The sequence below is a fragment of the Aegilops tauschii genome, chromosome 6 (genome assembly GCF_002575655.3).
Source record: "Aegilops tauschii subsp. strangulata cultivar AL8/78 chromosome 6, Aet v6.0, whole genome shotgun sequence".
Lineage (NCBI taxonomy): Eukaryota > Viridiplantae > Streptophyta > Magnoliopsida > Poales > Poaceae > Aegilops > Aegilops tauschii.
This window is the reverse complement of record NC_053040.3, coordinates 27,530,579-27,557,835: the sequence shown is the minus strand read 5'-3', so window position 1 is coordinate 27,557,835 and position 27,257 is coordinate 27,530,579. Positions and strand designations below refer to the sequence as shown.

The 27,257-nt window shown below is 44.5% G+C and overlaps 3 protein-coding genes across 4 annotated transcripts; 1 reads left to right on the top strand and 2 right to left on the bottom strand.

Moving 5' to 3' along the window:
- Positions 1–359: 359 nt before the first annotated feature.
- On the top strand, positions 360–2,456 carry LOC109773266 (large ribosomal subunit protein eL13z). The gene is made up of 5 exons (XM_020331961.4): positions 360–508; positions 721–843; positions 1,318–1,451; positions 1,830–1,988; positions 2,077–2,456. The coding sequence occupies exons 2-5, from the start codon at positions 735–737 to the stop codon at positions 2,299–2,301; spliced, it is 627 nt and encodes a 208-aa protein (XP_020187550.1). The 5' UTR covers positions 360–508; positions 721–734; the 3' UTR covers positions 2,302–2,456.
- Positions 2,457–4,665: 2,209 nt separating this feature from the next.
- Positions 4,666–7,710, bottom strand: LOC109773265 (uncharacterized). 2 transcript variants are annotated; one of them, XR_005759134.3, is made up of 3 exons: positions 6,569–7,710; positions 6,220–6,371; positions 4,666–4,939 (listed from the first exon to the last, which is right to left on the bottom strand). XR_005759134.3 is itself a non-coding variant. In XM_020331960.4 (2 exons), the coding sequence occupies exons 1-2, from the start codon at positions 7,413–7,415 to the stop codon at positions 4,927–4,929; spliced, it is 1,209 nt and encodes a 402-aa protein (XP_020187549.1). In that variant the 5' UTR covers positions 7,416–7,693; the 3' UTR covers positions 4,666–4,926. The 2 variants fall into 2 exon arrangements, 1 of the variants encoding a protein (XP_020187549.1); XM_020331960.4 differs by having other exon boundaries at positions 6,220–7,693.
- An 8,999-nt stretch (positions 7,711–16,709) lies between these two features.
- LOC109773264 (uncharacterized) lies at positions 16,710–19,909 on the bottom strand. Its single transcript, XM_020331959.3, has 9 exons — positions 19,679–19,909; positions 19,414–19,440; positions 19,178–19,257; positions 18,723–18,795; positions 18,452–18,509; positions 17,955–18,009; positions 17,341–17,365; positions 17,092–17,183; positions 16,710–16,983 (listed from the first exon to the last, which is right to left on the bottom strand). The coding sequence occupies exons 1-9, from the start codon at positions 19,808–19,810 to the stop codon at positions 16,953–16,955; spliced, it is 573 nt and encodes a 190-aa protein (XP_020187548.1). The 5' UTR covers positions 19,811–19,909; the 3' UTR covers positions 16,710–16,952.
- Positions 19,910–27,257: the final 7,348 nt, after the last annotated feature.

Sequence of the window (27,257 nt, the reverse complement as noted above, 5' to 3'; positions counted from 1 at the left end):
CACTGAGACACGGTGGACCAGCTCCTTTTTCTGTGCGTTAATTTCTTTCTGTGGGCTGTGTATTGGAACCACGTGCGAGAAAGAGGCGGGAGACAGGAGCATAGAATTTCTTGTCGTGTAGCGCGTGCGCCCGCCATGACGAACGAGCGCAACTGCGCGTTTAAGATTTCAGGTTATTTCATTTACTTTTTTAGCCAATGTTATTTTCGAAGAAACCTTTTTTCGATTTTGTTCGGTTACAGGCTAACAGCCCCGGGTCAGTGACCTTACAAGCCCACTCATTCTTCTGCGGGAACAGCCAGCCCGCTCATACAAAGCCCATGGACCAAGCGCTCGCAAGTGGGCCAATATCGCAACCTCACATCCTCACGGACGAAAACCCTACCCTCCCGCACGGGCCAGCACTATAAGATCCCTCATCATCTTCATCCCCCCGCGCCGCCGCTCCACTCCCCCGCAAAACCCTAGCCCTCCCCCGCCGCCGCCGCCGCCGCACCGTCGTCTCCAGGTTTGTACCCCCTCCCCGTCCCTCGCCACCGTTCATAACCTTCGAAATGCCGTCGCGTCTTGCTCCTGCGTTCCTACCACGATCTGTGGCAGTAGATTCGCCGGCACTTTCTTGTGAATCGAAGCCACGCCGCGCTCTTGATCTTCCCTCTTAGGCTTGGATCCCGGGTTTGCTTGCCGACTGATTGGTTGATTTGTTGGTGCGCTGTGCAGGTAAGGAGGGCGAGATGGTGAAGCACAACAATGTCATCCCCAACGGCCACTTCAAGAAGCACTGGCAGAACTATGTCAAGACGTGGTTCAACCAGCCCGCCCGCAAGCAGAGGCGCCGCATCGGTGAGCACGCCCACCTCCTCCCTTTCCGCGCGAGGATCGTACAGCCGGATCTGTAATCTGGCATGTGTAGTTTGTTACCGCTTGTGATTATGGCGATGCTCATGACTGATGGATGTGGCTGGGCGTTGAGGTATACAGTGCTGTAGAATGCCATCTATGATATCTGTGAAGTTACTGGGTCAGTTAGTGTTCCCTAGTACGTCTACCATGAATTTTAGTTTGATGCTAGACTAGACGTCCGTCTCTGGTATTATGCATGTTTATCTTCATGTCTCAAGAAGTAACATGTGAGCAACACTTGCACTGGTGTATGTATTTACTTGTAAGGAGTTAAGTGCATGCTTGCTACAGCAGGGCAGAGTAGGTGTATCATCATTAGCTTCTTTGTTGATTTACTAGGAAGTTACCATACAATCCACTGACAGCATGTTTGTGTTATTGTGTCATCTTACATTTTGTTCTTTTTGTATATAGCTCGCCAGAAGAAGGCTGTGAAGATCTTCCCCCGCCCTACCTCTGGACCTCTTCGCCCCATCGTGCAATGCCAGACCCGCAAGTACAACATGAAGGCGAGGGCTGGCAGAGGCTTTACCCTTGAGGAGCTTAAGGTGATTATCGTTCCTTTGCTCTGTTTCCTTCATCTCTGAAAAGCATACGAGTGATGCAACATCATCAGTTCCCATAATTGGTTTATAACTGACCATGGATTTTTTAATGTTTGCTCTGTAATATCAGTAAAATTCAATGGTTGTACATTGCATCAATCTCTGGCTTACTTTTGTTTTCTACACCCAGAGAAGTTTATTTCCATTATGTTAACTTGTGTTCTCTCTGTAGCTTTGAATTGTTCACCCCCACCTACAGTTGATGCATGCTGCTTGAGTTTAGATTCAGATGCTAGATGAGATTATCTGCTTTGAAACTATTGTTGTGTTACTCCAGAACATTCTTTATCATCTGCTAATGATTATATACTGTAACTGCAGTCCGCGGGCATCCCAAAGAAGCTCGCTCCGACCATTGGCATTTCTGTGGACCACCGCCGCAAGAACAGGTCGCTTGAGGGTATGCAGTCCAATATCCAGAGGCTCAAGACCTACAAGGCCAAGCTTGTTATCTTCCCAAGGCGTGCTCGCAAGGTCAAGGTATATAGCAGCTTACTCTTTCTCTCTTTATTTTGCATTTTGATGTTCTTATGTCTGTGGCCCTCTCTAACTGCTCTCTTGTTCCCAGGCTGGTGACTCTACTCCGGAGGAGCTTGCCAACGCCACACAGGTCCAGGGTGACTACATGCCCATCGCCCGTGGCGAGAAGCGCTCAGTTGAGGTTGTGAAGGTCACAGAGGAGATGAAGGAGTTCAAGGCCTATGGCAAGCTCCGTGTCGAGAGGATGAACCAGCGCCAGTTGGGAGCCAGGCAGAAGAAGGCTGCCGAGGCGGAGAAGGAGGAGAAGAAGTGATGAGATGCTTAAGGCAGCTAGTGGGTTCTGTTGTTATCAAGTGCTAGTTTCTGAATTTCTGTTTTGGCCTTCTCGGACATCTTGTTTGATACCTGATATACTTATTTGCATGATCTGCTATCAAATCTTATCCTATGAGTGTCCTTGGATTTTTATCCTTGTATCTCTGATCAGTTTCTGTGTATGATTGCCTGTGTTTTGGGGTTAATGCTATAGGATGTTAGGTATTTCTATCTGCAACTTAAGATGGTGGAATGCAATGTTGCTCCTGAGAATTCAAATGTTTCGAGTGTAGCTCATATGATAATGAAATTGATGCATGGCAGAAAGTTTTTAATTCTCAATATATCTCTAGTGTTGAATAGCTTATTGGGGCCAATAATGTGCAATTTAGGTTTGCTGATAAAAAATCAAAATGAATCGGATATTGCATTTTGGAGTTTTGAAAGATGTTTGCTGGTTTACACATCACAAATATGTGGAATGTGTAGCGTCTGCAAGGCACCAATCTGGAACCTCCTCTCGCTGGCCCTCAAACTGCTTGAAGGAACTCATGTGTACTCCTACTAACTTGATCCTTGGAAGTTCTCACCATGCCAAAACTTGCGGGCTCTGCAAAGCGATGAACCAGCGGGGAAATTTTCTGGTCTGAGAAAGAAACTTCTCAAAGGAGCAAGAGAAAACACAATTAATACTTGGCGCAAGCATCTTTCCAGGAGCACAATAGCAAGAATGCCCACCTGGACGCGTAAAACCATTGTATGTCAGGTTGCTCTTAACAAGCTTTGTAACCCAGGTTGTTTTACATTATCTTGCGTAAAACTTTGGCAAACCAAAACGTTGCTTCACACAATTGTGCATGATAAGGTAATTTCCCTACTTTTCATCATCAAACTAAAACATGGCTCTCGCACACGCACTGTCAAAAAAGAAACAACAATCCCAGATTTTGCAGGGCACTTCTGCAAACTAGAACATTGCCAGGTTTTGCCCAGTTCAGGAAACCAAATATAGCTTGGCTCCAAACGTTTATTGCAAACGGCAAGATAAAGAGGACACAAAGGGCAAGATAAGCTGAGGAGAAAATCACACAGCAAATTATCAGAGGTTCCCTTCGCATACAACATATACAGAAAGAATCTATACAGGAAGGGCTCCTTCACTAGTCAAGAACAAAGGAAAAAAGTCTGAAGAAGGTCCTATATAGAGTATATATACTATTGATTACCTTATAGAAGAAAGCAACAAATCAAACAAGAGCAGTATCTGGCTTGCTGCAGTACGCAAGAGAACATTGATAGTTTGCAAAATGCAATACGGTGAAAGCAGTTTGTTGTGGCAACTTACACAACCTTTCTTTGAGCAAAACATACTAATATGAAAAAAAAAATCAGGCTTTCCAAGTAGTGAATTATTATCATCCTCCTTTTCTATCATTAATATTTCTATTAAGCATGCAGTTCTTCTTGTTGGTGTCATGTAATATCTGGATTGGTTAATGAGACCAGCATTTCTGCATCATGGGTTGCACTATAAGGTACAGCGCTTTTGTTGTATGAGCCCGGGTGTGATCTATCGCATAATTAATTGCAATGATCTCATTAGTACATTGCCACCACAGAGCTTCATGTTATAGTTAGCTGGTAGTACAGTGGTAATAACAAGGATTACATCGGCACCCTCGAAAAGGGAAAAACACGCAGCTAATTAAGCTAAGCCATGCTCATTTGTTCATTTTTAGATAACTTCTTATTATGTTCTGTTGTCCATGTCAAGCACAAGAGCATTGTTCAATCTGCTACCACTACTATATATCTCTGTCGATTAATTTGTCTGAAGCGTTCATGTCCATATCCGATATGCCAAATGGACTCTGCACCCTTAATCTTCAGCTTAAGCATCAACACCTAAACATCATCAACATGTCGTAGATGCATATATGTCTCAGATTATTAATTTTACTACTGAGTTCAGTTCATCAACACTCCATTCTCTTACCTCTGGCTAGTAGTATGATGGATGCATTTGCAAGAGCATACTGCTGCTTGTTCATCCATTTACCAGGGGCCTCCCATACTCTGAACCAGCACAACTACATTCAGTTATCTACTCAAAGAATCTCTTTTTGCATAACTACATGTTCATCCATTTACCATCCATGTAGAGTATACAGACTGTGGCCTCAAAGAAACTCTTTCTTCGCTGCTGCATTAGAGCATTGCTGCTAGATTAGAGCAACACATTGCTAAGGGAAATAAATTTCGCAATTGTGAACAAGAACACACTTCTCCAAATGCCACGAGTAACAAACATGCTAGTAGTCGAACCACAAGACTTACACACAAGCAGAGCAGACAACATAACTACTCAGAATACATGAAGTATTATACCAACAATAACAAAGATCCGAGTCACATAGGAGTACGTGCTCCAGTTACATAGCAATAGCATCCTGATTCCTAATTAAGTAATTAGTTGATCAAGTAAAGGTTATAATAAAGACAGTTAGAACGCTATCAGTCTATCATACTAGACAAGATGCAGCCCACTACTGCTCTTCCTTGATGCTGCCCTGATCACTCACGACATAGATAGCACCCATGAGCTTCCTGGTATCTTTCTTCTTCACATTGCATCTCTGTTTCAAAGGAAACAAAACAGAGGTCAGCATGGAGATAATTAAGTATCTGAATACCAAATGGAACAGAAAGACAAGTAGCTAGTACAACAATAATAGGATGTTAAATGGCTTCACATCCCAGACATGCAACTTTGCATTGTACAGTCTGCAGTCCAGTAAAACAAAAACAGACCTCTGATCATAGAAGGACAAATGACACAGAAGCACAAATTACCAGCTGTCAACTTGTATTATCCACTAGAAAGAAAATATTCACTGTAATACATCTGACTCAAGAAATTTAGAATCCTCTAAGCAATAGCATGCAGCATGCTTCAACATACAAACATGGGACATTTGTTCTATTATACATGAACATTCTGAAAAAACATGTTTCATACTTTTGTAGGTCCATTTTTCAGTTTTGCACTTAAGACTTCTTGATAGTTCAAAAAACATGACACAACAGGATGACAGTCCATGCTAAGACAGCAAAAAAAAAAAAATCATTTTTCAGCACCACTGCGATGTACTATTACGAGACTGCATAAGGGGAAGAACAAGTTCTGAAGCATGCCATTCCAACACAAGCGTTAGAAAAGTAACCATTCCATGGAGTGGTCTGCCCACCGTACTCTGAAACCTCAGTATATGTCTAGCAATCGACACTATCAGATGTAATTGCATAACTAGTCTTGAGTCCATAAAAAAGATTACTAGTTTCGCTGAAACCGATGAAAAGCTGTCATAAGGATGACAATATACTGGGAGATAAAAGCTTTGCATTTGGATATATAGTCATCTGAGTAGCACTAGGGAAGTAAAAGGTAAATAGAGTCTTCTGTACCCAAGCAGATTATTTGCCTTAGGTTTCCATCATGTTTGTCTATTTAAAAGAAGTTTTTTCTACAATCTTTTAGCAACCAAGAAATACACCTCCATCCTTCCCTATGACCGACCTCTCTAATTTCTCTCATCTAACAGCATCTTCCTTCTCAACTAGCCAATCAAGCACCCACGAGGACACGCAGGGGACACCCTAATCCTCCGTGCGACACCCATGCTACTGAAGTGTCCCCTATTATGATCACAGGTAAACACCCTGTAATATGACCATAGTACACAGCTGATTTTAAATCATCGTACAGCAATATAGTTAAAATGTCCTAAGGAATCAATCATATCCCGAACACAATTCTGCATCCATGCCAAACAATGCGATGGATGATGCACAATGCAAAACTGTGTAACCTCAACAAAGAGCACTATACAGATGATCTAAAGGCCAAAAGGCGAACCTTGCATGATCACGCCGGAGTGCAGGGAATGTGGGATGCCAGATCATCATAAAGGGATGGATATCACCAAAACATTGATGCTCTTCCGTCTGCTCATACACCTTACGCAGTGTCCTGCGCCTGGTATCCAGGTGGAGCGCACACCGGCCCATCTGCAAGAGCACAAACTCAGCATCGTTCCCCACCCGTCTTATGATAAGATCACTGTCCTCATCCTCAACCGTGCAGCCTAACGTCCTGGAATCAGGACACATCTCACGCAAACAAATGGTGTCCACCAGCGACCAGTTGCCCCCCTTGTGGAGCCAGATGAGAAGCTGAAACTCCTCGACAAGGACGAAATACACACCGGAAGCATCATAAGACCGTGCCAGCATGGTGGTGCCGCCGCACTCGTCGTGCTTGGTGCCCCGTGGGAGTTGAATCGTGGAGAAACTCGAGGCCGTCAAATCCAGGACAATGATGTCGCTCAGGCCCGCCGGCATGTAAATTCTTGTGTCGACGAGCACGGGTTTTGGCTGGAGTAATGGACGAGGGAGTTGGTGCATGTCCAAGGGAGCACGCGGGAGCCAGAGACCATCTTGCAACACGTATATGTGCAGCCTGGTTTCTGGTTTGTCCACGGTAGACTCCACGTACAGGTAGTGGTAGGAAAGGCCGCCCCTTTCCTCCGTGGAGAGGATCTGCGTGAAGCTGCAGAGACCACGGGGCCGGAGTGCAGGGCGCGGGAGCGGCGGGATGAAGGCGACGCGTCTCTGGGGGCAGAGCGGGGTGTGCACCCTCATGACCGCTCTGCCCTCGGTCCCGACCTGGACGAAGACGCTGCCGTTCCGGCAGTCGTGGATCTGGGCCAGCAGGCCCCTGTAGACGTCGAGGCTGAAGCTCGCGCGGCGGACGACGGCGGCGAGCTCTGCGGGCTGGGGCAGCACCGGGACGAAGGCCGGCGGGTCGGCCGGGACGTCCCTGTCGCCCTCGACGTAGAAGCCGAGGAGGCGGGGCGGGTGGAGCTTGCGGAAACGGCGGAGGAAGGAGCGGCCGGACGCGTGCCCCAGCCAGCGCTTGCAGACGAGGGAGGCGCGGACGAGGGTCGTGGGGAGGCCGACGCGGAGGAGGATCTCTGCGAGGAGGTCGTCGTCGTCCAGCACCTTGGACACGGCGGCCGCCGGCGGCGGCGGCGGCTGCCTCTCGCCCTCCATTTCTGTGTTGCTTTCCGTGGGTGTAGAAAGGGGATCGACCAAGGTGGACGAAATCCGGAGAGTATCGGAGGTGTACTCCTATGATACCAACTTCAAACAAATCAATTTTAGATGTTTCAAAAAAGAAAAAAAAAATCTGAATTGACATATCACTCCTGCACAAATCCAAAACATTCAGAGGAAGAAGAGACTAGTATGCTTTTTAATTTTATTTTATTTTTTGTACTGGTTATACTATATCCAGTTGTCTATTTTTGTACTGGTCTTTATTTTCCTCGATATTAATCATATCTAGGATGCCATTTGGGTGTCTTCTCTACTATCTAAAAGAAACTTAGCGTTCCGTTTCCCCTCTTACGTTCCCCGCTTCGTCAAGCCTCTAGTACGACCCCCTCACCCCCCGATTTTCTTTCCCCCGTCCCAGTCCCACCTCTCGTACGACCCACTCGATTTTCTTTCCCCCTCTGGCCTGCTCCTCATGCCGGCGTCCGGCGCCACCGCTACCAACCTCCAGCCGTCGTCCAGTAACCTCTCCCGCACGCCCTATCTCGCTTCTTCTCCCTTCTCCCTTCCTTTTCTCTCTCTCACAAATCTTGTCTCTCTCTGTTTCAGAAACAACAGCACCATGGATCCCGATGTGGAGCTCCACTGCAGCCCGATCTGACCTGGGAGCGACCAGATCCGTGCGTCTCCGCCTCGCTCCGCGTGCCTCCATGGTCCGCCGTCTTCCCGAGCGCCGGCGCCACGCGACTATCCGTGCGTCTCCACCTTGCTCCGCGTGCCTCCATGGTCCGCCGTCTTCCCGAGCGCCGGCGCCACGCGACCAGATCCGTGTGTCTCCGCCTCGCTCCGCGCACCTCCATGGTTCGCCGTCTTCCCGAGCGCCGGCGCCACGCGACCAGATCCGCGCGTCTCCGCCTCGCTCCGCGGGCCTCCATGGTCCGCCGTCTTCCCGAGCGCCGGCGCCACGCGACCAGATCCGCGCGTCTCCGCCTCGCTCCGCGCGCCTCCATGGTCCGCCGTCTTCCCGAGCGCCGGCGCCACGCGACCAGATCCGCGCGTCTCCGCCTCGCTCCGCGCGCCTCCATGGTCCGCCGTCTTCCCGAGCGCCGGCGCCACGCGACCAGATCCGTGCGTCTCCGCCTCGCTCCGCGCGCCTCCATGGTCCGCCGTCTTCCCGAGCGCCGGCGCCACGCGACCAGATCCGTGCGTCTCCGCCTCGCTCCGCGCGCCTCCATGGTTCGCCGTCTTCCCGAGCGCCGGCGCCACGCGACCAGATCCGCGCGTCTCCGCCTCGCTCCGCGCGCCTCCATGGTCCGCCGTCTTCCCGAGCGCCGGCGCCACGCGACCAGATCCGTGCGTCTCCGCCTCGCTCCGCGCGCCTCCATGGTCCGCCGTCTTCCCGAGCGCCGGCGCCACGCGACCAGATCCGTGCGTCTCCGCCTCGCTCCGCGCGCCTCCATGGTTCGCCGTCTTCCCGAGCGCCGGCGCCACGCGACCAGATCCGTGCGTCTCCGCCTCGCTCCGCGCGCCTCCATGGTTCGCCGTCTTCCCGAGCGCCGGCGCCACGCGACCAGATCCGTGCGTCTCCGCCTCGCTCCGCGCGCCTCCATGGTTCGCCGTCTTCCCGAGCGCCGGCGCCACGCGACCAGATCCGTGCATCTCCGCCTCGCTCCGCGCGCCTCCATGGTCCGCCGTCTTCCCGAGCGCCGGCGCTGCGCTCAGCCGCCGCCATCCCATGCCATGGTCGCCTCCCTCCAGAACGACGTGCCATGGTCGCTTCCCTGCCTCTCCCGCAAGTGGGCCTTTGCGTTTCTTTGCTTTTTTTCAGGACACTAGGTGCCACGTAAGGTGACCCAAGACTATTGCTTTCAGTTATTCAATGGTGTTCATACTGCATATTGCTATCAGATATGCCATTGCCTGCAGCGGCAAGCTTGAATGCCATGTTTGCATGTTTATTTGATTCAAGTGTATAGATAAGGGGTAAACTGAACCATGCTAATTTGCTACCAGGTTGGAGATTTGGGATCGGATGCGCCAATAACAAGGGACCAAGGTGATGAACTAACGGCACGGACAGAATGATTCTTCAGGTACCAACATAGTCGTCGACTAGAGAATTAAGTTAACTGTTTGATTTACTTGAAGCTCCAAATTGTAGTTATTTTATTCATTCACTAATTTGGTATAATCCTAACCTAGGAGGATTATCACTGTATGATATGAGATCAGGACGTTTAGCAATGATAAAACTCTGACATTGGATGGTTCTTTTCTGAAGTACAGTTGTAAGATCTTTGATTCTAGCTTCGACCTTTAACTGGACAGTACTAATTGGACATATAATTGGGAAATTATGCACAAGATATTCCGTTGTCTTTTGTTCTCCAATCAGATTCATCTAGCACTTTGTACACTTTCTAATTGTTCTACCCTCTACCTCTGAAACAAATTTGGTGATTTCTGCTATGATAGTTTCCAGAATAGTTTGGCCCTCGAGACACTTCCACTGTTTGGCGTCTATTGATTATTATTGGAATTGGTTCGACAAACTGTGTATATGTGACAAATTTACTAATATACTGACCCAGCCTAATAATACGACAAACTGCTGCCTCTCCTCTCTGCTCCTTGCTGCCTGCGGCTGTCCCATCTCTCCTAGCGATGCTGCTGCACTTCTTCTGAAGCTCTTCTCAACCCCGTTGCTTAAGTTCTTCTCTGAACTCCAACCTGCGGCTGTCCCATCTCTCCTAGCGTTGTTGCTGCTTCTCTCTCTCAATTTTTTCTGTAATTCTGTGAACCATTGTTGTGCGATTATATGATTTGTGGTATTTGCTTGAGTGAACCTGTAAGGTTTGTACCTTATGCAAAGTGCTAGCACCTACATATTATCCAAATTTTTCTTCTAAATGTCATGAGGCATGAGCCACAAATTTTCTCAAGAATGACCCTTGGTATATATAAGGCATGCATGCAATTTTAATAATACTCTTTTGGCTCTCATTTATCTGTTGCCTTAGAGCATCGTATAATATAGAAGAGTCAATCAAACAAAGCTCTTTCAATATCGGACAAAATATTTGTTGCCTGATTTATTTATAAGAAAATTCTTCTGTGTATTTAGTTACATGATTTTAATTTGATCGTCCTCTTCCATCTTATTTTTGGTGACTATGATATTTCCTTAGGTTCACCTTGACCTTCACTGCCCGTGAAAGAGCTTAAGTAAATTGATGTTGTATCATCAGAATCTGTAGCCTGGCTCAGTTTTTTTGTCTATACATACACTTCAATTCCTTGCTCGCACTGAAATCCCTCTTTGTCACAGGATGAATCAGAAACTGAAGATGATGATACAATGGACACAGAAGAAGCTTCCTCTGTCCTCATCACTGCACTGTAGTCTTTCAGCCAAGCTCTGGTGAATGATGACGGAGAAAAAGATATCGTGACAGAGGTTCATGTCTTCTTGTGTCCAACCCTAGATCACAGGGGCTCTCTTATCAGCAAAATAGCTACTCTAGATGCGCAGATGACGATCTAGCCGCGGTTGCGCTTTATCTCGTCGGGACGAAATAGCCCTGCCTTGTCCCTGCCTCCGCCGGTAGAGGCTATTTTCCATAGGCCAAGGTGAGCATCCATGTCTAATGGTGCGAATTTAGTCTGGTTCCATGAGCACTTCGTTCCCCGCCATGCAATCTTTGTTGATTCGGAAAGATGGGAGCTGTCTGTTTAGCTAATTCAATCTACCATTGTCATGCTAATTTTTGTTATATAGGAAACAACATGGACATGCTGCCCTTTTTCCCAATCAAAATACTTCTGTGTGGAGAGCTCGGGCGTCGGCGGCTGTGTCGAAGCAGAGCTCGGTCATCGGTGACAGCACGGCCGGCTGATTTGCGACTGGTCGGATGGCGAGCTTCACATACCTGTGCGCGTACGCATGGGTAACACACTATATTGGCCGCGCAAGAGCAAGTTCACAGGTGGTAAACTATATTCGTAATTTATGTTCATAGGTGATCTTGTACAGTACCATAGCCGAATCCTAATTTGTGACATTTGTTTGTAGTGATTGCAAGGGGAGAGATGTGCTGCACTTACGTCAGTAATCAGGGCAGGCCCATATCCATTATATGCATATTTTGTTAGTACTATTGTAATTTAGCAAGTTCTTGTTCTTTCCGTAAGTTGTTTGCTGAACATTTCATGCCGCCTTGAGCATGCAAAAGTACTTCTGAATTTTGCATGATATTTTGTTAGTCATAAATCACGTCACACACCACATCTATATTTTTTTATTTTGGTAGTTTAAAAATAACTATTCTAAATGTTCTTTCAATAACTATTCTAAATGTACTATAGACCGAAGTCAGAATATTGGTAAGCTCATTCTTTTTGTAAGCTATGGAGATGAATTTGATGAGTTGTGTGAAGATGAAAGGAAGCCGATGGAATATACTTTGATTAGCAGTGACCTTGGAGAGCGAATGGTGCCCCTACATAGACTTTACTGAAAAGTTGCTATTTAATGTTTTTTTGGTTAGAGAAAAGATCACAGTGGACACAACTGCAGAAGCAGCGATTCAATGTTTTATTCAGTTTAACCATGACTATTCTTTTCATTCAGATATGCTATGAACTAAATTATGTATCTTCTTCGCCCTTGAATTGGATAATTACCGTGGTTTCATCTTTTGACTCAGATATGCGCAAGGAATTGAATAGGTGCTGGTTTTTTTATCATAATCTGTCCACCGACAATGCATATGAAAGTAGATATGAAGGACTATTTTATGCCATTTGATTGGAACACTAAACTAGGTTTTGTTGGTTCTTGAGTGAAAAGATAGTTGATGGTGGAACAAGGTGCCCCAGATTAATTAGGAAATGAGAAAGTTGCATTTTGGTGATCCTATTTCTTTCTCTCCATAGCAATGCATGTGGGTTTAACGATATACAATCTATATATGTCTATTTCATCAACTAATACATGTATTGCACATGTTTTGTACTGTACCAATAGGAAGGTAAAGAGCTCTTGGTTGATTTATTTTTGAAAGAATGACCTAAAATACATCACCAATGCATAAATGACTATTGTTCTCCCGTTGCAACGCACGGGCAATTACCTAGTTATTAAAAAAAAACAAGATACCTTTGCAAAGCTCATTCCGTCTTCTCAAGAGTTGACAAATACTCCCTCCTTTCCGGTTTATAAGGCTTATCCCAACTTTTTTGTTTTTCCAATTTATAGGGCTCATCTCCATCTCATTTTTAGTTTCCAATGCGCATTAAATCTTTGCATGTAAGAAGTAAAAAGGAACACACCAATGCATGTGATGTTCCTACTCATCTAGTGGCCAAGCATGCATGCACTGTAATTAATCCAAATTAATGCATGAGTTTAATTGAGGTAGTTTTGTAAAGTACGAGATACATTCCTCCACTCATAAAATGCCTTGGTTGATGAGATTTGAGCCCTATAATAAACAGGAAGGGAGGGAGTAATGCATAATATGTAGTCCACCTTCTCGGGAGTTGATAAATAATGCACCGTATGTACGTAATTTATCCCCGCAAAAAAAATGTACGTCATTTATCATAATATGGGATTTTTTTCGTTAACCGTGCGTTCAAATTCCGAACCGTTTCCACCATTGGATTTCTAGCGTCAAGATCTTCAAACTAAATCTCATGGAAGATTTTTTTAATGTTTTTTCACTTTCCGAGAGGCACATCACAGAAGCAAATATGTGCCTCCCGTGAAAGTAAAAAAGAAAACACATTTTTTTTCTTTTCCAAGAACAAATATGTGCCTCGATGATAAGCAAATATGTACTTTCACCATAAGCAAATTTGTGCCCCCCGTGAAAGAAAATAATTTTTTTTTTGAGAGGCACAACTGTGTCTCTTATGGAAGCAAATATGTGGCTCCCATGGAAGTAAAAAGACACATGATCCTAATGTAATTTTGATGAACATCTTCATAGATCAGTAAAAGCCTTGGTCGTTTTGTTAAAAAAAAGTCATGTGCCAGCGCTAGTGCCACTCTGTCCCGCATGTAGTTTGCTTTAGAACCACATTTTGCTTTGTGGAAATCCCTCTTCTTAGTTAAGCCCCGCCCTAGCAAGAACAACCCGTCTATAGTTGGGGGCGCCGGATTTCAGTTGTCCAACACAAAGTCCCGGCAAATTCGTCTAGCAAGTGATGGAATGCAGAGTGGTTTTATTTAAGTGTTCTGCACACGTCGGTCTATGAACGATTGAGGGACGATGCATACTTAGAATGATGGTGATTAGTACTTCCTCTGTAAAGAAATATAAGACCGTTTAGAGGGAGTAATATGATGCAATCCAAACAACTGATTCAATGGTGTGTAGATCGGCCAGAAAATTGTCGTCCCTATAGCCGTGCTCGTGGTTTTACTACTCCAGTGTCCAGCCCTCGCCTCGGATTCAGGGGGCAACCTCCCGAATCAGGACTGAGCTAGACTGAACTTCCAAGGGAACATGACTACAGCGCCCTTGAAGTTGTCGGGCAGAGCTCACCCGGGTGCTTCTGTCGAGACTCGCCGGGGTCGGTATCCGCAAAGAGCTTTCTACCAGAACCGCTATATAGCGGTGGATCGCCAACCAATAGAATGCTGCCAATTCAAAAACTGTCACATGATGTATCTCTATATTTCACTCTTTTCTTCACTTAAGCCATTGTATTCCACCAGCTCGACCCGACCCACGTGATTTGAGCCATGCTCCTCGCTTTACACTTACGCCTGAGAAATCTCTCACTTTACACATGTACAAACATACATACATAGTGATTTCAGCTCATTTTTTCAAAGGATCAACCTCTCTCACTTTAAACTGATTTGAAATATTTTAAAACACATATTTGAATTTTAAAATTATTCCATTCATTTCAAATAAACCTTCACTCATTTACGAGAGTTTTGAAAATTTTAAAAACGGATTCCACAATTTGAAAAACCATGTTTACAAAAAAAAACAGATTCCGGCCATTTCAAGAAGCTGATTTCAATAGTTTCATAAACTGGTTTTCTTTTTTTAGAAACCAATTCCACACATTCCAAAAAGACCAATATCATTTTCTTCTTCAAATAAATGAATTTTAACTCTTTTAAAAAACTAATTCGATTTTTTTAAAAGTTCATTTCAACACTTTCAAAAAAGAAATTCAACCATTTTGTTCATATATTCCAATCTCACACACCATAAGAAAGTGAAACTGATTATTTCAAATGGGTGACATCAAGTATTCCAATATCTTTAAAAGTTGATTTCAACTATTCCAATTTCAAAATTTCTCAATTTTTTGAAATTGATTATTCCAAAAGCGGCACAAACAATTCCAATTTTTATTTCAACAACTATTTCAATACATATACATTGCAATAAACAAGTTACACATATGAGAAATATCGGTTTCATGTAACAATTTTGAGTTTTGAACAACATTTATTTCATATATTCCAATCTTGCACATCACAAAAAAGTGAAACTGATTATTTCAAATGGGTGACATCAACAATTCCAATATCTTTAAAAGGTAATTTCAACTATTCCTATTCCAGATTTTCTCAAAAAAATTGAAATTGATCATTCCAAAAGTGATACAAACAATTTCAATTTATATTTCAACAACTATTTCAATACAGACCACACTACAATAACAAGTTGCACATATGAGAAATATCAGTTTCATGTAACATTTTTGAATTTTGAAAAATACTTATTTCATATATCCCAATCTCGCACATCACAAAAAAAAACTGAGTATCTCAAATGGGTGACATCAACAATTCCAATTTATTTAAAATGTTATTTAAACTATTCCAATTTCAGATTTTCTTAAAAAAATGAAATTTATCATTCCAAAAGTTACACAAACAATTTCAATTTATATTTTAACAACTATTTCAATATAGACCACACTGCAATAATAACTTACACATATTAGAAACATTAGTTTCATGTAATAATTTTGAATTTTGAACAACATTTATTTCATATATTCCAATCTCGCACATAAAAAAAATTGATTACTTCAAATGGGTGACATCAACTATTCCAATATATCTAAAATTTTATTTCAACTATTCCAATTTCAGATTTTCTCAAAAAAATAAAATGAAATTGATTATTCCAAAAGCAACACAAACAATTTTTATTTTTATTCCAACAACTATTTCAATACAGATCACACCGCAATAACAAGTTACACATATGAGAAATATCAATTTCAAGTAACAATTTTGAATTTTGAACAACATTTATTTTATATATACCAATCTCGCACACCACAAAAAAGTGAAACTGATTATTTCAAATGGGTGACATAAAAAATTCTATTACTTTAAAATGTTATTTCAGCTATTCCAATTTTATATTTTCTCAAAAGAATTGAAATTGATTATTCCAAATGTGATACAAACAATTTCAATTTATATTTCAACAACTATTTCAATACAGATCACAATGAAAATAACAAGTTACACATATGAGAAATATCAGTTTCATATATTTCAGAGAAGTAATTTCATATTGAAATACCAGTCAGCGTGCACATGCTTGCGCATATGCGAGCAACGGCCTCATGCCATGTAGCTGTAGAAGGTTGGCCTTTAAGCAATGATTTTAAAATCCGATTTCAATAGATGCTCCTGCAAGGCTGCAATGCAGGGGATAAAAACATGCACGGTCGTGCGTCTTTTTTGCTGGTCTTGTTAATGAGTTGCACCATCGTGCGCTAAGGTAATAAGCTATTCGAATTATTTAGCAAAAGTTAGCGGAATGTTGGATGCACTCTTAGGCGAATGACAGCAGGTAGACGCTTAATTACTCTCAAAGCTCGCTGTTAGCGTAAGTAGCAGTGTACGGACATTAGAATACTTTGGTTTGTGCACCAAGAAGATTTGTACATTTATGTTAAACAAGTATAGCAGATGGTTGACATTATAACAAAAAAAGGGCTGATTAAAATAGAAGAACAGAGGGCAAAATCCCACTCTGGCATATATATTTCCTAAATCTCCCTCAATACTAGATCGATCAAAAAGTAAATTCATCTCATTAAGGGATCAAGTGGCGCCTTGTCTGTTGGTTAGCACACGCACTAGTTGATCTAGCATGTACATAATGAAAGCTTCATTCTCGATACTTTATCTTTATTGAAAAAAATGCGCCTTTCGTTTTATATTTATAGTATCACAAAGCATCCATCTTCTTTTCAACAAGACATTATAAGAATTCAGATTAGTCCAGCGAATCATACCATGCTGCTAACTGTAATTCAGTATGCAGAAATTCCTCAAAGTTTGAATGTTTTCAATACATCAGTAGTAATCATATGTGAAAAACTGCAAGTCCCTTTTAAGACAACAATGCGAGTGTGTAAAAATGCAGACACTAAGACATCGCAGCCTCATATCCTACTGGAACTTCTTCCTTGACGCTTCTCAGGCATTCATCTGCTTTCCTTTATCGAGTAAATATGGGGAGCTAACACATGCTGTTATAGTTCATCGTCGACCGGGGCCGTAGTACTGGAGATGGCAGGAAGGAGTAGGAAACAATGAGAAAACGTTAACCAGTTCGAGCAAGTGCAAAGGGCGCGAATCAGCTGATTCGTATATACGCTGAACAACATATACCTTGTGGACTGACAGTGTTTGCTAATATCCTGGCAAAGGGCCTGGCTCACGTTCCCGGATTCTGCCGAGCTTGTTTTTATCCACTCAGAAAGCTGCAACAGAAACAATAATAACCTACATTAGGCCTTGTGGCAAACAATTTACAGATCTTCGTAGTTAGAAAACAAAACACAGCTACCAAATAAGTGAAAAAAATCATATGCTATTAGCAAAAATCTACAAAAATACTGTCTGGAGGGTAATGCATACCTCGTCCTCAGTTTCCTCCAGTAACCTGCGCCATAAGTGAACTTTGTCAGCACGCCCAGTAGTTCACTTATTCAATAGCCAACACAATTCTTCAAAAGCCAAGAAAGGTAATATCATCTTTAGACAATTGTTAAATTTGCATTTCTAAAGCAGTCTAATTCTTTGCCAAACTAAGCACCTATTACAAGCAAATTTGACCTTATACAAATAGAAAAAACTCTGTTCTTCAATTTATTTTTTTGACATGAAGCTGAGAGCTTTATTAAGGCTACATCACAGCTCCGTCCAGACTTAATGGGGTTACAAGGGATCGTTGGAAACAAAGCTACCGCCCGACACACTGTTTGTCAGTTACAAGGTTTTACTGAATAAAGATGAGCGCCTTTTACACACTTCACTAACAAGATGATGGCTATGCTATATATAATATGTTAAATCCAGCAAACAGAACATAGGTAATAAAAAGTTAAAGGGGGGAAAGAGAAATTACTTTTTTGCCCAAGTTAACTAGTAAGTCTAGGCTGGTACATACAAAATTTTGTAGCATATTTAAGAGAAATAAACTCTGTTTTCCATCAGTCCAATTCTCTTAAGTACTTAAAACCGCACTGTACCTTCCACAGTAACTGGATAGATTTTTGGAGTATGCTCGTGCCGCAGCTTTCTTATCTACACACAAATTATCAGACAATGAGTACACAATTAGTAACTACAAAGTCACAATTCTTTACAGCCTATAATCATTATATCACAATGAGAGCAATCAAATACAGAGCAGCAGTTATCATTTGCTTGTTATTTAGCTTAAATGCATCCACAAGTTGATTTTCTTGTAATAGATATTAACTCTTGTTTTACTTTAACGGAAGACTATCTCTCAATGATGTCCCGCATGATTGTATTGCATTGCTGAGTCTGGGATCCTTGTAATAAGTCTATCACGGCAAGCACTGGGATATAGAGTTCTAATCTAGGGCTTGCCGCATTTCCAGAGATAAAGCACAACAAACAATGGAGTACATACTGGCCATGGCTCTTCAGTGTTTATGCCATGATTATAACTTACAACTAGTCGAACGAGTAAACAGGTGCCCCAAATATCCGAACTTACCAGTTTGAAAACTGCTCCAGTTTGTTACTTTCACCCATTCTTTTTCGCCTGATTCCAACTGCACACAGTCAGTTTATTAGATGACTAAAATGCTTTGGCAGGTCCTCAATTATACAGAACAGATCAACAGTTCAATACTAGAGGGATAACTTGATTATACTATATCCACATATCCGACACGACTTAATATGTTGAAAAAAGGTTTAGCCTGAAGAAGATGGCAGTGTGCAGTAACAGAATTCCTAAACAGTTGTGTAGCTTCATTTTATACCTTCTGCAGCGTATAGTCTTGCATCTTATCACACAGGTCATCCAGAAGTTCTACGATCCGAAGCTCGCTAACTCTGCATCACATGTACAGAATCAAGGACATACCAATACAAATAAAAAGAGAGGTAAAAACTATGTCCATAATTTATTATGCAAGTGGCGAGATGCACCCAAGATGAACAAAAAGTGTCCATGTAATGTTTAGTACTACCTCTGTACCTTAATATAAGATGTTTTTGAACTGCAAAAACGTCTTATATTAAGGTATAGAGGTAGCATTAGCAAATGTATGGTGAATTGTCAGTATTCCTCTGCATCACATTGTGTCCATTTGATGTTCCAATATTGTTAGAATGCACGTTACTGTAATCTGTACTGTTGTAGCCGAATATACTCTTTTTTACCGCGGTTTAACCATTGAACAGCAGAGGGGTAGTGCAGTATTAGATGATATACCTGTAATCGATGACCTTCCCCTCACGCTGACCTTTGGAATTTAATCGGTTACGCAAGTCCAAGTGATTTCTTGGTTTCTCCTGCATTAAGAGAAATTCAGGACAGTTGACAGTCAACAAATGGTCCCGGTAACAAGAAACTGGAAGAAACACATAACCACCAAATCAGCACTGCAGATGATAGCAGAAATCAAGCACCTAAACAACGGCAACTGAAAGACAGGATTTTTTACTTACACTTGATATTCCAATCTCCAGCTCAGCCTGCAAAAACAAGACCGAACGACACATCAGATCTTCTGCTACTACAATGTGCCTCTGAAACACAGACCGCAGAAACTTTCAGAAGTCTACCACGTCTGCACTAATAAGTCCACGAAGATCCAGGGCTCCGTCCATCTCCGGGAGATGGCTTCGCGGCGAGCGGTAGTAAAGATGAAAGATGGAAACCTTGGATGCTAGGAACTGAGAGAAGGACGGAAGGCAGAAGGGATGAGCTCACCGCGACGGCTTTGCAGGCGGCGCACTTGTCGCCGATGGCGGAGGCGGAGGCGCCGGCGGCCGCCGCGAATACGGCGGCGAAGAGGAGCAGGAGCGCGCCGGATCTGCGGTGGATCGCTCGTCTCGGCTCCATCTCTCCCACCGGCGATCTCGATCTCCGGTCTCCGCTTCTTTCTTCCTCGTCGCGTGAGTTTGGTCCTTTTGCAGATATGCCCCCCAGGTCCGGCACATCTTTAAATACGTCCCTGCAGCTCCCACTCCGCTCCCACAGAACCTTCTGGACCTCCTTGACCAATTTACTTACTTTATTTACTTATATGTGAGTCCGGGCCCACCTGTCATCACACATGCAGTGGCAGATCCCAACCTTTTTGAAAAGAAAAATACAGTGAGCTGAGAATTTTCTTTAAGGACAGACTGAACAAGTTATTAAGAAAAGAAATTCGAATTTTATATATCTAAGAAATTCATCCACGCTGTCTTATTTATCACATATCCACCTCATAATATATGTACCGCATATGCCACCTCACATTTAAATGCACATGCAAGTTATCTACATCATCAAGCTCATCCGACCAATCAACCTTTTACTTTTCAACACTTGCACACACTCCACATCATCAAGTGCCCATGCAATCATTTAACTTTTCACTTTCTACCACATGCAAGCCCTCTCATAATCAAAGAACATGAAAGGCCCCCACACCATTATTTTTATTTTTATTTTTCAACAATAAATAATTGAACTTGAATGTCACAAGACAATATAACATGCATCCACCCTCCATTTATCTCTATGTTGAATGTTGTGTGGTGCTATTCTCGTATATATATCCACATCAACGCGACGGGGATTATCTCGTTTTCATGAGAACACCTACTTGTAATCCGTGACATACATATACTGATCTCTATTCAAGGAAATTGAGCCGGTTTATGTAGAAAATAGGGTCGAATTAACATGCATCCATCAAATTGGCACTTTGGATTTGCAACGGCAGAATTATGGAATTTCGCGTTGGAATGCCACGAATTAGGAGGCTTTAATGCTATTTGGTGTAGTTCGATTAAGAACATTATGCACAATGAAACTGATAGTGAAAAATTTAATAACACTACTGGCTCCCTATTTCTAGAGCCATAAAGGGGTGAGACAGGGGACCCCCTATCTCCTTTCCTTCTAAATTTTGCTGCTGAATGCTTGGCCAAATTGATTCAAAATGCTCAAAAGATTAATATTCTTACTAGTTTGGCTCCTGGTCTGGTTGATACTAGAGTAGCTATTCTCCAGTATGTTGATGATACAATGTTGTGGATCGGTCATGATCCTGAGAGAGCTGTTAATTTGGAAAACATTCTTTATACTTCCGAGCTCATGCCTGGCCTCAAGATTAACTATTAGAAAAGTGAAATCTTCTATGTTGGAGGGGATGAGAGTATCCTGGAGTTCTGTGATGAGCTCTTTGGCTGTGATATTGGGCACTTCCCAATGAAGTATTTAGGGGTCCATGTTGGCTTTGTTGCTTTGAAAAACTTTGATCTCTCTTATATTAAAATAAATATATTAAGACGTGTGATGCCTGGGTGGGGAACATTGCATCCTCTGGTAGTAGAACTACCCTCCTTAATTCTAACCTATCAAATATCTCCTATTTCCATATGTCTATGCTCTTAATGAACAAATGATTCATTGGAAAGTTGGAAAAAAATCGTAGGAACTTTTTCTGGCCAAGAAAAGGTGGAAGAAAAAGGTATTGCCTAGTCATCTAGGGTTTGTAGGTCCAAAAATAAAGGGGGCGTTGGTATTAAGGACTTGAGAAGGTATTGTCAAGTGGTGTTGGAAACTTGAGCACTGTAAGGGGATTTGGCAAGATATTATTAAGGCTAAATATTTGAAAAGAGACAATGTTGCTACTGTTAAAGAACTTTTTTCCGATTCCCCTATTTGAAAGGACCTTATGAAAGTTAAGAAGGTATACACGTTGGGAAGAGAGGTGACCGTCAAATCTGGTAACATTGCTAGGTTGTGGAAAGAACCTTGGGATGATAATATTCCTTTGTGTGATAAATTCCCCCAATTATTTGAGATCTGCAACTTCCCTGATTGTACTATCAAAGATAGTCTTAATGCCGATACTTCCAATTTCTATAGAAGAATACTATCTAATGATATGTTGGAACAATGTAACTTCATTAAGAACATATGCTCTAATGTTGCTTCTTTTCAGGAGCAGGATGTAGTCTCCTAGAAGTTTGGCCCTAATAAGAAGTTCAATACAAAATCTATTTACAAGATTTCGGAAAGGCCTCTTGCATGGGTGTGACTGCGAGTGGATCTAAGAAGCTAAGATTCAATTAAAAAATTAAATTTTTATGTGGAAATTATCACAAGATGCGATTGAGGGAGTCCTGGACTAAGGGGTCCTCGGGCGTCCGGCCTATTAGCCATGGGCCGGACTGATGGGCTGTGTAGATACGAAGACCGAAGACTGCACCCGTGTCCGGATGGGACTCTCCTTGGCGTGGAAGGCAAGCTTGGCGACCAAATATATAGATTCCCTTCCTTGTAACCGACCCTGTGTAACCCTAGATCCTCCCGGTGCTTATATAAACTGGAGGACTTAGTCCGGAGGAAGGGAGATACTCATTATCATAGTCATACAAGCTAGACCTCTAGGGTTTAGCCATACGATCTCGTGGTAGGTCAACTCTTGTAATACTCATATTCATCAAGATCAATCAAGAAGGAAGTAGGGTATTACCTCCATAGAGAGGGCCCGAACCTGGGTAAACATTGCGTCCCCTGTCTCCTGTTACCATCGACCTTAGACGCATAGTTCGGGACCCCCTACCCGAGATCCGCCGGTTTTGATACCGACATTGGTGCTTTCACTGAGAGTTCCACTGTTCCGTCCCCAAAAGGTTCGATGGCCCCTTCAATCGTCAACAACGATGCTGTCCAAGGCGAGACCTTCCTCCCCGGACAGATCTCCGTGTTCGGCGGCTTCGCACTGCGGGCCAACTCGCTTGGCCATCTGGAGCAGATCGATAGCTACGCCCCTGGCCACCAGGTCAGATTTGGGAGCTTGAACGACGCTGCGGACATCCGCGGAGATTTGATCTTCCCCGGATTCGAGACCGCGGCAACCACTCCTGTTCACCCCGATGAACATGACCTAAATCTGTCATCGGATCGCATCCAGGAGACAGCTCCGGTAACCACTCTGGCCTTAGATCCGGAGCAGATCGCGCCATCCAAGGATGGGAGGCTCAACCCCACCACGGAGGCCTCAGATTCCACGGCGTTGGAGCCGAACATAGACCTAAAGTCACACAACGTCTTTGTCACCGGAACTCCGGACTCGTCTCTGGTTATAAATTCCGAGCCATGTGCATCCGTTGACGCCGAACTCGATCGCTTATCGATCTTTGAGTTTAGCACCGCAGACATCTTCCAACACTCGCCCTTCGGCGATGTGCTAAACTCATTAAAGAACCTGTCCCTGGCGGGGGACTCGCAGCCGAATTATGTCCGTTTCGAACTAGGGGCTGATGATGGAGAATCTTGTTTCCCACCCGCCACCCAATTCATAGCCACTGTCGAGGACTTAACCGACATGCTTGATTACGGCCCCGAAGACATCGTCAGTATGGACGACGATGCCGATGAGGAACAGGGCCAAAACCCGCCGCTTAACGGATGCTGGACGACCACTCCTTCACACGATGTGTACATGGTGGATACACCCAAGACAACCAACGACGATGACAAAGAAAATCCAGTTGAGAATAAACCTCCTGAGACACAGCAAAAACGTCAGCGTCCTCGGCGCCGCTCTAAGTCATGTCGTTCCAAAGACAGCAATACTGGCACCGGAGAAAATAATACTTCAAACGATGCCGAAAACAATGGAGACCCTGTTGGGACAATCTCCGAACAGGATGAACGGGAAGATGGGCAAGTTAGCCCTGATGAACATGCCATACACGAAGACTCAGAGGACAGTAATTATCTTTCGCTCTCCGAGGAAGAGGAGAGCCCCGGCAACGAGGATTTCATCGTGCCTGAGGAACCTATCGAGCATGAGCGCTTTAAACGCCGGCTAATAGCCACTGCGGGGAGCCTGAAAAAGAAGCAGCTGCAGCTTCAAGCTGACCAAGATCTGCTCAATGATAGATGGACCGAAGTACTGGCCGCCGAAGAATACGGCCTTAGTGGCCCAGCCAAAAATTACCCGAAGCGCAAATTGCTACCTCAGTTCGATGACGAGGCGCTGGAGCCCGTACCATCATCGCACAACGCGGCCGGCCGACCGCCACACGGTCAGGATAAAGCGACAACTCAAGCCGAACACCAGAACGCCCGCCTCGCCGTAAAGGCAAGAATGTAACAGCTCGGGGTTGTACATACGACCTTCGGCAGGACTTGGACAGTAAAGCAGGACACACAAGATCGATCTACGGATCGCGAGGACATGCCTCGATACGCGACGACGGCTACCTATTAGGACGTGACAAACCTAGCCACGCCCGGGCCGAAAACCGCAAGCGGACTCCATTGGAGGTACGTCGCAGTGTGGCCCAATATAGAGGCGCCGCACACCCTCTTTGCTTCACAGACGAAGTAATGGAGCATCAATTCCCAGAAGGGTTCAAACCCATGAATATCGAATCATACGACGGAACAACGGATCCCGCGGTATGGATCGAGGACTTCCTCCTCCATATCCACATGGCCCGCGGAGATGACCTTCATGCCATCAAATACCTACCACTAAAACTCAAAGGACCAGCTCGGTACTGGTTAAACAGTCTGTCGGAAAATTCTATTGGCAGCTAGGAAGATTTGGAAGACGCCTTTCGCGACAACTTCCAAGGAACATATGTCCGGTCACCGGATGCCGATGACTTAAGCCACATTGTCCAGCAGCCCGGAGAGTCAACCAGGAAGCTCTGGACTAGGTTCTTAGTTAAAAAGAACCAAATCGTCGACTGTCCGGACGCGGAAGCCCTTGCGGCCTTAAAACACAGCGTCCGGGATGAATGGCTTGCCCGCCACCTCGGTCAAGAAAGACCTAAATCCATGACAACCCTTACCGCTCTAATGACCCGCTTTTGCGCGGGAGAAGACATCTGGCTAGCTCGTAGAAGCAACAGCGTCAGCGACCCGGGCACTTTCGAAATCCGAGACGGCAATGGCAAGCCGCTACGCAGCAAACACAAAAGTCGCAATGATAATGAAAGATCACGCGACACAGCGGTCAACACCGGATTCAGCAGTCCCAAATCCGGTCAACGAAAAAAGCCATTGAAGGCAAACAGAGACGGACCATCCAATCTAGACAGGATATTGGATCGACCCTGCCAGATTCACGGCCACCCCGATAAACCAGCTAATCATACCAACATAAGCTGTTGGGTCTTCAAGCAGGCCGGCAAGCTCAACGCCGAACACAAGGGGAGGAGGCCGCCCGGCGATAGGGACGACGAAGAGATTCACCAACCAAATACCGGGGGTCAGAAGAAATTTCCCCCCGAAGCAAAAACAGTAAACATGGTATACGTGACACACACCCCTAGAGGTGAGCGCACGAAACACTCCCTCCATACAGGAGATCATACTAAGGCTACCTCAGCCGAACTACACAGCGGCCTTATCACGCCGCATACCACGTCGGCCATCACGCCGCCGGTCTCCATTCAACACGACCGATCAATGTTCAAATTGGACTAGCAATTCGGCTTCTGCCGTTCGCCTAATATGCCTTCGAAGTGGGTACCGCGCATACATAATTATGCACTTGAAATACCCCGGGCACCGGCGGAAGCACAATACGGGTATGCCTGCAACCCCCCTACTTTTCTAATTGCCCTTTTTTCCTTTTTATTATCCCCTCCACAGGTAGCTCAAGGGCCGGTCACCCCGAGGACTCTACCAGAGTTCGGGTTCGTACAATCATCCAAGGGTTATTCCTGTCAAGGAATCCCTTAACCGAGGACAGGCGGCGCAGACGTGCGACAGGAGGTCCAAAATAACTTTTTGTAGACCGAGCTATCTATTCCGAGCCTGTAAAGTGCCTTTTTCCTCAGCCTTCGACCCCTGGCATGTCAAATAGCCAGGGTTGCGGCTTTGTTATGTATATAATAATTGGCATATCACTCAGCTCCTAGTAAACGTAACTAGTGTCCAGTATTGACTTTTTCCTAGTCGATCCAAATTTTTGCTCCTGTGGTTGTTTTACACACACACCTCGGCATAACTCGCCAGGGGCTCGGTATGGGAACAAATGAGTTGCCGGCAAGTCCGAACAGCTTTATAGCGTACTTCGGCGTCGCGAGTTTGGCCTTATATGCATCAGCTCCGAATCATTTCTTGGGTCAATAGTTGGGTTGCCCGGCTCCTGTGCTTGCTACCCTACGTTCCGCTCTATCGGCTAGGGTAGTAAAGGGAGAACTACTATGATTGTGCTTCCAGTTCATCTGGTCAAGCACCTCAGTAGAGAAAGCTGAAAACTGACTGTCATGATGCGGCGAGAGCTAGTCAACCAGTCGACGACTTATCGGAATCTTTAGCGATTCTCTCCGTGTTATACAAAGGATCTTTTTCAGATCATCTGTACAACGCATCGTATTAAAAATAAGCCGCGTACATACCAGGGGCTATATCGTAGACCCACCATAAAACTCCTATGGCTAAGTGAAAGTGTTAACGCCCTATAGTCTGATTGCCTGGTTCACCGCATTGTCACCTCCTTCATGGACCAAGACGTTGGGTCAAGAGTGATCAAATGCTTTTCCGAACACCCCCATACTTCCTACAAGGGGGCTGAAGCCGACGACTGGAAAACTTTCAGATTATATAAAAACGGCCGCACAGGAGGAACAAAAGCTTTCCAGCAAAACATAAAAATAGATTAAATATAAAATTGTCTTTTACAATTCCCTTACACCTCACTCGAATACTATGTCTTTAGAGCATTGACCCTCTATCAAGCAGGCAGCCTCTAAGACGTCTTCAAAATAATGCTCCGGTGCGTGATGGTCCTTGCCCTTGGGTGGACTCTTCGCCGCAACATCGATGGCCTTCATCTTCCCCCAGTATGTCTTGACACGGGCAAAGGCCATCCGTGCACCCTCAATGCACGCCGACCGCTTCACAGCGTCGATACGTGGAACCGCATCAACAAGCCGCTGCACCAAGCCGAAGTAGCTATTCGGAACAGGCCCAGTCGGCCACAGCCGGTTTATGATGTTCTTCATGGCAGCGCCGGATATCTTATGAAGCTCGGCCCATTGGGACATCTGTTCATTCAGCAGTAGAGGGCGCTTTGACGCGCCAAATTGTGGCCAGAAAAGCTTCTCCGTTGCATACCCCTCTCGCGCTTGGTAAAACTGCACCGCATCGGAAGAACTCTTCGGCAAGTCTAAAAACTCGTCCGGAGAACTCCACACTTGGTTAAGCTGAGCATAGTTTGGATCGCCGAACTTAGTCTGTAGCAAAAAGGGCTTACCGGCCAGAATCTCCCCAGCTTGCCGGATCTCCTCATGGGCTGCTCTGGATTCAGACCGCGCTTCTC

Coding starts and splice junctions, on each gene's coding strand:
- LOC109773264 (XM_020331959.3), bottom strand. CDS start 19,810: ATGGAGCCGAGACGAGCGATCCACCGCAGATCCGGCGCGCTCCTGCTC. Junction 18,796..19,177: donor GGGAAGGTCATCGATTACAG/GTATATCATCTA, acceptor CATGTGATGCAG/AGTTAGCGAGCTTCGGATCG. Junction 16,984..17,091: donor AAACACTGTCAGTCCACAAG/GTATATGTTGTT, acceptor TGCCATCTCCAG/TACTACGGCCCCGGTCGACG.
- LOC109773265 (XM_020331960.4), bottom strand. CDS start 7,415: ATGGAGGGCGAGAGGCAGCCGCCGCCGCCGCCGGCGGCCGCCGTGTCC.
- LOC109773266 (XM_020331961.4), top strand. CDS start 735: ATGGTGAAGCACAACAATGTCATCCCCAACGGCCACTTCAAGAAGCAC. Junction 844..1,317: donor CAAGCAGAGGCGCCGCATCG/GTGAGCACGCCC, acceptor TTTTGTATATAG/CTCGCCAGAAGAAGGCTGTG. Junction 1,989..2,076: donor GGCGTGCTCGCAAGGTCAAG/GTATATAGCAGC, acceptor TCTTGTTCCCAG/GCTGGTGACTCTACTCCGGA.